At 43.7% G+C, this 10,833-nt stretch overlaps 1 protein-coding gene across 1 annotated transcript; it reads left to right on the forward strand.

Annotated features, from left to right (window-relative positions):
* The first annotated feature begins 2,098 nt into the window (after window positions 1-2,098).
* Window positions 2,099-10,258, forward strand: klhdc4 (kelch domain containing 4). Its single transcript, XM_070830642.1, has 13 exons — window positions 2,099-2,274; window positions 2,574-2,665; window positions 3,034-3,112; window positions 3,444-3,542; window positions 4,056-4,192; window positions 4,480-4,572; window positions 5,183-5,345; window positions 5,457-5,535; window positions 5,641-5,849; window positions 6,493-6,737; window positions 6,837-7,027; window positions 7,256-7,381; window positions 8,909-10,258. The coding sequence occupies exons 1-13, from the start codon at window positions 2,176-2,178 to the stop codon at window positions 9,079-9,081; spliced, it is 1,785 nt and encodes a 594-aa protein (XP_070686743.1). The 5' UTR covers window positions 2,099-2,175; the 3' UTR covers window positions 9,082-10,258.
* Window positions 10,259-10,833: the final 575 nt, after the last annotated feature.

The raw sequence follows: 10,833 nt of genomic DNA on the forward strand, positions 1-10,833 counted from the left end.
CCAAATACATCCGTAAATGGAAATATTAATTCACCCACTATCTGTCCTTTACTCACTCACAGCACACACACAGAGGCACATACCCGGGGCGCCTCTCCAAAGCACCAAAGGTTAACAGTCAAGAGTGAGTGGTGGGCAGAGTCATGTGCTGTGTGCACTGTGTGTGTGTGTGTAGTCAGCTGATGCATGTGCACATGTGTGTAAGAGCTTTTGTGTGTGTTTGTAGATGCTGGGAAGGAAAATGAATATCACAATATGCTGACAGATGGCTGGAAAGAGCTGACACCCACAGCAGAAAGTGGCCTTGATGAATTCATAGGTCCACTCCAAACACCGTGTCCTCCAATCGTAATCACACATATGAAATAATCAGAAGCAATGGAGATGAAAGATAAGACTTCCATTCAACCAAAGAGGGCCGCTCCATTCGAAGGAGCACAAGGCGAAGATGACTCATTTGATTTCTGCATTTAATTCTGCAGACTGTAATAATTCTCTCTAACAGCTTCCTCCCACAAAAGAAGACACGATTACTCATCATGTCAAGGCTTTGGTTGGAAGGACAATGTCTTTCAGTGTTCCTCTAATCACGAGAGGATATCTACACATCGCACTGTGAGGTTGTCCTGCTGTTGTAATGCTGTGGTTCAAACCGTCAAAGGTAATGAATGAAGAAACACACAGCTGCCCCCTTCTGCTTTAAATGTGTACTGTCATCCATTTATAGTCATTTATAGTTAGAGTCCTCAACTCAGTGAGCTGCATCTTCGTCATGTTCAGGTTAACCCTGAGAAAAGCAGGTCCTATTTTATTTTTGATTTTATTCTATTTTAGCTGAAACTTAAACCAAATGTTGCTGGTATGCCTGTCCTAAGTAGGACAGGCCGTGGTGCCGTGGCACTGGGTGCAGGCAGGATCCGTCAAGACGGGTTTTAATGACAAAACAAATGTCATATCAAGGTGTCAAGACACTTTCCTGCTCATTAATACCTGTAGTTTCTCTCTGTGACATTCCACACCCACTGAAGATAAATGGACACGTGTCGTAACACGTAAACAGCTACAGCATAAGGGAGGATGGATTGTGTAAATACCCACACCACTGCTCAGTGCTGACCACCACCATCATCATCATCATCATCATCATCATCATAATTAACGAACTAACTAACACACTAGAGCCCCCTAGTGTGTTAGTCCATCCCTGCATATACATATACACATGATTATGTACACATTTAACAATATAATAATAAACTTTATCTATACGGCACCTTTCATACATAAAAAGCTGCTCAAAAAACAAGATGATAATAAAAAACAATGAAAAAACAGACGTTAAAACAAACGACATAAGAAGCAAAACGTGTCAATAAATAAGAACAATAAAATAAATAAAAACTATGATGTTAAAAATGTAAGATTCATTAAAAGCAAGATCCTATAAATGATTTCTGGACTGCTTCTTAAAACTGTCCAACAGTAAAACAAATGAATAAAACAATGTTGTTATAAAGTAGTAAAGTAATTAAGAGCAGGATCATTAAGATAATACAGTTATATAGTTATAATAATAATGATAATATAGTTATATAACTATATGACACTATACTATACTATAAGACATTAAGATGATAAAAACAATGGTGTTAAAAAGGTCAAATGAATTTAAAGTAAGATCATAAAAATAAGTCTTCTTGTATAATATATGTGTGTATATATGATGTTATATGTAAAACACACACTATATTAACAGGGCATATTTAAAAAGTTCATTTTTCTACCTTTTGAGAGCAAATTTCAACATCTCCTGCCCTCCTGTCATCTGGCTGCTCTTTGTTCAGAATACATAACAATAAACCATGGAAGTAACCAGCGTGTCTGAGATTACACAGATGACTGAACTCGGTGTGTATTATCATAAAGACAAACTATGGTTGATGAAGCCACAGCTTGGTGCCCAGTGGCGGGCTGAAGCTCTCCCTCCTCCGCCACACTAGAGGGCGCTCTCACCGCGGGGCCCCGTCCAGGCTGCTGCCGGAAGTAAACACCGCTGGTCAGCGGAAACACTTCGGCGCTCTGCATGGGAGCTTGTTTGGACTTCCATGTGACACCCACTTGATTTAAAATAACAGATAAAACCCCGGAACAGTACCTGTCACTACCACAGCAGTCATGGGCAAAAAAGGAAAGAAGGAAAAGAAGGTGAAGGGAGCGGAGAAGACAGCCGCCAAAATGGAGAAAAAGGTTTCAAAGAGGTCTAAACGAGAAGAGGTATGGCTACAGCTCATGTTAACTTTGCATTACTTTTCACATCACACAAAGAGGACACTCGGCTGTGCTGGTAGCTGTGTAGCTTTATACAAATGACTGTTAGTATGTTGTAAAAATGGTTGTAGATTAGTCTGTTCACCGCTTAGTTTACTGCAAGCAGGTAAAACTCAGCCTCAAACAAGGTAACAACTGTCTGCAGTAGTGTTGGGACTCAGCCTTAGCTTATTTCTGAGAGCCATTTACATCCCTCTGGTTCTGTCCTTCCTTCCTTCCTTCCTTCCTTCCCTCCCTGTCTCCAGGAGGATTTGGAGGCTCTGATTGCTGAGTTTCAGAATCTGGATTCGAAGAAGACCCAAGTTGTAGAGACGACATGTTCACCTCCATCACCGAGGTTAAAGACTGCATCACTTCCTTCATCTGTGTTGTTCCTGTTGCTGAATTTGTCTCACAGCCATATGAAACGCATGCAGACTTTATCATAGAACATAATAAAAAATATATCAATCCAGCAGACAAAGGCACAAGATGAGAGGCAAAGTAAATTCTTGGTGGCACTAGAGGAAAGTCAGGGACGTCATCTAGGACCCATGAATGTCTTTCAGGGCGGACTACCCAGTAATTGTTGAGATAATTCATTCTTGAGCGTGGTGCTACCTTCTAAGAAACCATTTCGTTCACGTGATGCGGACATGGCCTCTGTCAGCCGTGGATGGAGGACACACGTGTCTCAGTCTCTGATGTCTTTTCATGTTGTTTCAGATTGAGTGCGTCTCTCTCTGCCCATCCTGAGAAAGACGAACTCATCCTGTTTGGAGGAGAATACTACAATGGCAAGAAGGTACTAAGCAAGACTATAACCAACGGCTTCTCTGCATCAGGGATTTTGTCAAACTTTTCATCTCGGACATGGAATTTCCAATTATGTCTTTAGAAGATGAAACACTGAGTGAGTAGGTGACATCAGCTCACAAAGGATTTTTCTTCTTCTTTAAAGCGGAGGCCACCTTTATTCTCAGCGTAAACAATTGGTCAGGTTTCAGTGTCTGTTCAAACTGTACCTGAAGCCCATCAGCTCTTTTTCTTCTTTTCTCAGTTTTAGTTATATGCTACAAAAACTCCACTGGATACATTTTGAATTAAAAAAACCTGACTTTGCCTTTTTTTTGCAGACGTACCTGTACAACGATCTGTTTTTCTACAACATCAAGAAGAACAGCTGGGTTAAATCAGAGATCCCCAACCCTCCTCCCCCACGCTGCTCTCACCAGGTACGCCCACAGAGACGATCCTTAAGCCTCTCTTGGCTCACACTCCAAACATCGCAGCGGTTTCCTGCACTGTTTGACAGTCGAGCAGCCAGCAAACACCACATTCTCCACTGTTTGCCCCTCGGCCCGTGTAAGTTCTCAGCTGTGCGTGAGAAAATTTGATGCTCGTTAGTTTTAGTCACGTAGTGCCCCTTCCCGCTAAGATGGGGTGAATAGTATTAATCAAATGGCAGGGGGTCATAAGGTTACAGCTATAATTAATAGACCCTGGCAGTACTACATTTGCTACACTGGAGTATCATATTGTTTGGAAGTTCTTGATCAATTATGTGCTTCTTCATTTGAACCACAAGGGGGCAGAGTGCTGTAGCGCTGCTCAGGGAAAACTTTGGAGCTTATCAGCAATGTCATCACAGCTGATGGCCTGCTGTAAGAAAAGCAATTATGTCTGAGGACATCGAACCTCCTAATCTCGCTCTGTTCACGCAGTCCTCCGTTCTTCCTCCCACCTAGGCGGTGGTAGTCCCCCAGGGTGGGGGCCAGCTCTGGGTGTTTGGGGGAGAGTTTGCTTCTCCAAACGGGGAACAGTTCTACCACTACAAAGACCTTTGGGTGCTGCACCTGGCTACACACACCTGGGAGAACATCAAGTATGTGCAGAGGGTCCTGAAAATAGGTGTACTGATGAACAGAAGGCAGGATGAATGCTAGCAGTGATTGGCAGATTTAACTTTATAGTAAATGAATTTATGAGGAAGTCAATCAATTACATTGTTCATCCTATCCTGTAACATAAGCCTCATCAGTAGATAAGATGATTGCTTAGTATATAACTCCATAAAGTCACTGCTTTATTAAACAACTACTTTGTATATATATTAATGATTTTACAGACATCGCTGATCAGAATTGATTTCAGGTTTTGGTGTTTTTCCAGGGCGCCTGGTGGTCCATCAGGTCGCAGTGGCCACCGGATGGTCGTCTGCAAGAAACAGCTGCTTGTGTTTGGAGGTTTCCATGAGAGCACCAGGTAGGCAGCAGGGTGCTGAATCTCAAACGAGGACAATAAATGTGTAACGTGTGCAGCTGTTGGGCAGGTAACATGTTTGATTACATCATCACTGAAAGCTAAGCTAAAAAAGCTAAAAGAAATGATTAGTTTGACTTACGTGTGTCAGGTGGATGGAAGCACAACTCTAAAAACTGGATGCATAAATATGCAACTGTTTGCTAGCAGGTTATTCATAGCAGTTTTCTGCCATGATATGTCAGACGTGTGTGATTTTTTTATTTTTTTTTACTTTTGGCCAAAAACAAATAAACGCAGCTTTAAGAATGAAACCCAGACTGGAAAACTGGAGTCAGCTGTGCTTGATCTGCTGCCTCATTTGGTACACAGATGATCAGGGTTTTGAAACAGTCCCGTCTCTGATGAAGTGGACAGGTATATTGGTGTCGCTGTTCAGGTTATTAAATTAAATTATGCAAAGTCGAGTCAGCGTGTCAGCAGGGCATAGCTTTGGTGAAGTGATGAGGTCACAAAGTTCTAAAGCTCCAAATTTATCAAATCCTTCCGTTTTTCACTTACGTGGCTCAGTTTCAGCCTCTCCTCTCCTGCCTCCCCTGTCCTCCCCCTGCAGGGACTTTATCTACTACAATGACGTCTACTCTTTCTCCCTGGACACCTTCTCCTGGTCACGCCTCGCTCCATCAGGCTCCGCCCCCTGCCCACGCTCCGCCTGTCAGATGACGACCACACCTGACGGCACGGGTGTCATCATCTACGGGGGATACTCTAAAGTGGTGAGTTTGTGTGTGTGTGTGTGTGTGTGTGTGCCTCTCCCATACCGATAACATATAACTTTTTGTGATATTGTCTGCCTTATAATTGTGTGTGTGGGTGTGTTTATGTAGAGGGTCAAGAAGGATGTGGAGAAGGGGACCATCCACTCTGACATGTTTCACCTGAAGCGAGAGGGCAAAGATGGCCAAGGTACAAACAACTTCAGCACAAGAGATAAACATTAATGGAGCCCCCCCCAGCTGATTCCCTCGGTGGTGTTTTGTGTGACTGGTCTTGACTTTCTCTGCCCTCCAGAGAAGTGGTTGTGGTCCAGGGTGAACCCCTCTGGCAGCAAGCCCCCCCCTCGCTCTGGGTTTTCTCTGGCGGTGGGGCCAGCAGGGCGGGCGGTGCTGTTTGGTGGGGTTTGTGATGAGGAAGAGGAGGAGTCTCTGGAGGGCGACTTCTACAACGACCTCTACCTGTATGACACAGTGAAGAGCCGCTGGTTCCCCGGCCTGCTCAGGGTGAGCTACAAGGCCACGAACCTGCTGCATGAATGGATGCTTGTCAAGTTTGTCTGGATGAAAGGACACGTTTTAGGAAAAATGTATACTGCTGAATTGGCTTCGGACTCTGTTCTGTATATAAAAGCCAGCAGCGTAGTTGCACGAGTTTGCCATCAGTTTTGCGATGTGCAACTGTCAGAATAACATGCTGGCGTCGGTAAAAGGAAGTGATGAGATCTGAGGGTTATGGTTCTGATGAATCAGACAATTTGGAACTAGTTCCCCTCAGTTAGTATTAATTCAGTTTAGTCGTACTAAAACACCACAAAGACTGATAACACACTGCAGGGTGTCGATGCAACAGGTACTACAGATAGATGGATAGAAAGATAGAGCTGATCCATACATCCAAACACTTAACTAATGCTTTATGATATCTGGTCATATATTGCTGTAAAAAAAACTTGCCTTTAAAGTTGAAGTGTGCTCTGAGAAGTATTTCAATGGCGTCATTACTGAGTTTGACTGCCGTTTGACACTTTACCGCATTCATTTGCCCTTTTAAAACCTTCAGAAAAGCCCTGACTAAATCATTGCAATATGACGTGGTGCCGAACAGATTTGACTGTGTAAGTTTAGCGTTTTGTTTCTGTGTGTCCAGGGAAACAAGTCAGACAAGAAGAAACGACGGAGGGGGAAGAAGGGTGGGGCGGAGGGAGAGGGAGGAGAAAAGGAGGAGCAGGAAGAGGGGGGGGCAGCGGCATCTCAGGCACCCACTGAGGTCATCAAGGAGATTGTCACCGAGGACGGCACAGTGATGACCATCAAGGAAGTGATCCCTAGGGCTCAGGAGGAGGAAGAGGAAGAGGAGGAGGAGGAGGAAGAGGAAGAGGAGGGAGGAGAGGATGGCAAGAAGACACACATGCATGCACGCACGCTATAATACATTTAGAAAACAGAAAAAATCACACATGACATCACATGACCATTGTTTTTTGTCTCCGCTGGCTCAGCCTCGGCCCCCTCGGTGGAGCCCTGCCCGAGGTCCAGCGCCATGGCAACAACGCGTCAGGGGAAGCTCTTCCTGTACGGGGGGATGTTTGAGGTGGGCGACCGCCAGTTCACCCTGAACGACTTCTACTGCCTGGACCTGAACAAGATGGACCAGTGGGAGGTTCTGGTTGAAATGGACCCAAGTGAGTGAAAAAAAGTGCATGTTAGCAGAGCTTAAGGAGAAAAACACACGTAGACATGAAGCGACATGAGATGTGTCGGCTCAGCGGGTAGCACTAAAGCAGCCACTGTGCTGATTTGTCTTGTTTGAATGTCGTGTGATGCAGGAGGGGAGCTGGAGGATGATAAGATGAGAGAGAGAGAGAGAAGGGTGTGAGGTCTTATTTGGATTTCTGATTCTCTCTCCACAGAGACACAGGAGTGGCTGGAAGAGTCTGAGTCGGAGGATGAGGAGGAGGAGGAGGAGGAGGAGGTGGAGGGGGAAGAGGCAAAAGGAGCAGAAGGGGAGGAAGAAGAGTCTGAAGAGGAAAGCGAAGGTGAGAAAGGCAAGGGATGATTCTGGCTCCTTGCAGTCTTATGGCGCTTTTCCATTACACGGTTTTAGCTCTACTCGCTTCGACTCGGTTTGGGTCGTTTTCCATTACAATTGCGTCCCACCTCAACGTGTGTGGGGTCGTCATAGCAAGGCGGCCCGAAATTCCAGTGGCGTAATTTGTATGCGACACAAACACAACTAAGGATATTGAATGTTTGGTTTGCGTGTAGCTGTTTACCTCGTTCACAGAAATAATAAAAACGCATGGTCGCTGTTTCCAGGGTTTTAAAAACGGCGGGTTTGATTCTTGTGAACGAGTCGCTCTCATGACTCATCCAGTGACGTCACTCCCTGGCCAATCAGTGGCCTGCAGTCTGTTGCCGTCACGTTTTCAGCTCGACTCAGCTCGCTTGGAATCCCGGCCGAGTAGGTACTAAAAAAGTACCCGGTACCAAGTACCATCGCCTAGTGGAAAACCATAAAGGTCGAGTCGAGCCGAGTAGGTGCTAGTGGAAAAGCGCCATTACACTAACTTTTCCTGTGACGTACAGTGAGGAGCGAGTGAGGAGCGAGTACACAGTAAAACATCCACAATATGAGATCTGATGTGGTGTCAGTAGGTGACTGTGGGCACTAAATGCTAATGAATAAATAAATATCTGTATTGTCTGTTTAAATAAGCCGTTTAGCTGGCTTACTGTCAAACACATGTCAAAGTCTTGTGACATTCGGAGCTATCTTTAATGTTATTGTCTGACCCACCCGGCTGATCTTTGTTTTTAGTCACGGAGGTTAACAGGACTAATGTTGGTGTCTGTCATGTACACACCATCTAAGGTCCAGTCCAGTGGTTATAGCACATATCTTAGTGAAGAGCTCCAGTCGGGTTTGCTGGTCGGGTTTTATCCTGTGAAATCCTCTGCTGTTACTGGGCCAGCCTTTAGACAATGTGTACTCATGACAGATGCCCAAAACAAAGATCACTAACTTTATTCAGACACTAGTGGCTCAGTTTACAGCCTAAACAAAATGCAATACGAGTTAGACTTGTAGGACACTTTTTAAATTGCCAGAATGTCTCATAATGACAAATACCAGTTCAGTCAGCTTGCATGATGTTAATGTTAAAATACACATAATGTGTTATACTGCGATTGTATTGTATGTATCGTTACCTGGACATGACATGGCCCATATCAGGATATGAGATTTTGATCATATCGCACAGTCCTGTGTAACACCTGTGTAACACCTGTGTAACACCTGTGTAACACCTGTGTAACACCTGAGTAACACCTGAGTAACACCTGAGTAACACCTGTGTAACACCTGTGTAACACCTGTGTAACACCTGAGTAACACCTGTGTACCACCTACAGCGTTTTACTACCACAATAAGTCAAAATGGCTCCGGTGAAAAAGGCCGATGCTCTGTGTTGTCAAAACAATGAACGGGGGGGGGGGGGCTGTGATTATTTTGAAATGTTACAAACAACTTTAACCTCACTACCTGAATGTGTGTTTCCAGATGAAGAGGAGCACCCGGCAGTGCAGGAGGGAGAGTCGGTGACGGATTACCAAACCCGTACAGAGCAGTACTGGATGGGACTGGCACGAGCCAACATGGGCCCCGACACCAAGGACAAAAAGGTCGCCAAGGTCGCCCTTGCCATGGCTAAAGTCTTCTATGAAGACCAGTAATGGGTTACGCCAAACTGTCTGAGTGACTGTGAGTGTGCCGTTTGTCCGTGTGTGTGTGTGTGTGTGTGAGAAATAGTTTTTTGTAATTGCCTTTTTATAAAACATCATTTAAACTTTACTGCAAATAATTCAGTAATGCAAGTTTAATTTCACTCAAGTTTGAAAGAGAAAACCAAACCACTTCTTTCAAATGATGAATTCATGGACTGTTTTCCATCTGTGAGCAACACATAACATGTATATGATGGTTCAGGAGAACTCTGTTCTGTGACCTCAGCTAAACAATATTTAATGTTTCATACTTGTGGTAAAACAAAGTAAAGCAGAAATTAGTGTTGAATTATCTGGAGCCACATTTTAGAGAAGGTTAGCACTGAAATGAAATTGCATGTGGTTTTGTGAGGTCTGAAGTCGGAGCTTGTGTTATACTGCCAACATCTCTACAACATGTCATTTTGTTTAAACATATTCTTAAAATCTGTCGGCCTGTTTCATAGCTTGCCTCTTTAACATATTATAATATTCATAAAGTGAAGCACATTCAGGAAAACTGCTGCTCGACCACGGTGTGAATCTGTAAAATAGTCACACTTCACAGTCCAATCAGTGATGTCACAGCATGTGTTGCTAAAAAAAAAAACTTCTCAGGTTTCTTCCAAAGTAGGAAGAGCTGCGTAGCAAACCACCAGAAGTATCGGAACCACAAACTGTCCACACTTAACCTGCAATAAATCATTTTTTTGCTCACTTGGGGTTCAGCAGAACCAGCTGCAAACACAACACTGACATATTCATCATCTCATAAAGTTGCTAAAAAAAAAACCCACAATAATGAGCTGAAAGATGTTAAAATGTTGCGTAGAGCTGAGAGGAACTGCAGTTGGGTTTGGTCCTACAAGTGACCTATTTAGTGTTACACATTGTCATGTGATGCTTTGTTAGTCTGATAATATTGATTACTGCTTGTTTATGTTCCCAATGCATCTAAAAGTTGCTGTTTCTTGCTGCAAGAGGACACTTTTCACAGTTCACAATAAACATGACGGTATGGTCGGGACAGCTTGGAAAAGTAGGAATACAACACGAAACCTGGAAAGAAAATGCAAATGAACATGTGGTTGTGCATCAGAATAATGAAAGTAATGAACAACTTAAAGAAACAGATGATTAAACCACAGTGTCTTTGCTCTGCAGATGTTATTTTTACAATCCAATGTTCAACACTGAAAAAAATTACAAACATTTTTGACAAAAATCCGACCTCCATAGTGTAGCATGGCAGGCCTTACTTTAATGAGCACCACAGGTTTTATTGGAGGATTGAGCTGAAAGTAGAGAAAAGTACTTCAGGAAACACAGATAAAACAAAAACCTGATCTGACATCTCTCTTGTTCCGTTTGATTTACACTACTCACAAAAAGTTAGGGATATTCAGCTTTCAGGTGAAATTTCAGGATGAACCACCACCAATACATTTCCTGCTTCAGTTAGAATTGGTATTTAAACAGTCCTCCTCATCCTGCTGTTCACATTCTGACATCATGAGACCAAGACGACACCTAACAGTTGATCAGCAGCACCTCAACACTGGAGGCTTCAAACAGGAAGTCCTCAGACGGAGGTGTTCACTGAGCTTAGAGGGTCACAGAGTGTCATCAGGAGGTTGGAACAGTGATACAGAGACTGGAAGAGTCACAGAAAGGAGAGGAGTGGACGTCCTTTGGCCACATCCCAATTTTACGTTTACCCTT

The sequence above is a fragment of the Pempheris klunzingeri genome, chromosome 5 (genome assembly GCF_042242105.1).
Source record: "Pempheris klunzingeri isolate RE-2024b chromosome 5, fPemKlu1.hap1, whole genome shotgun sequence".
Taxonomy (NCBI): Eukaryota; Metazoa; Chordata; class Actinopteri; order Acropomatiformes; family Pempheridae; genus Pempheris; species Pempheris klunzingeri.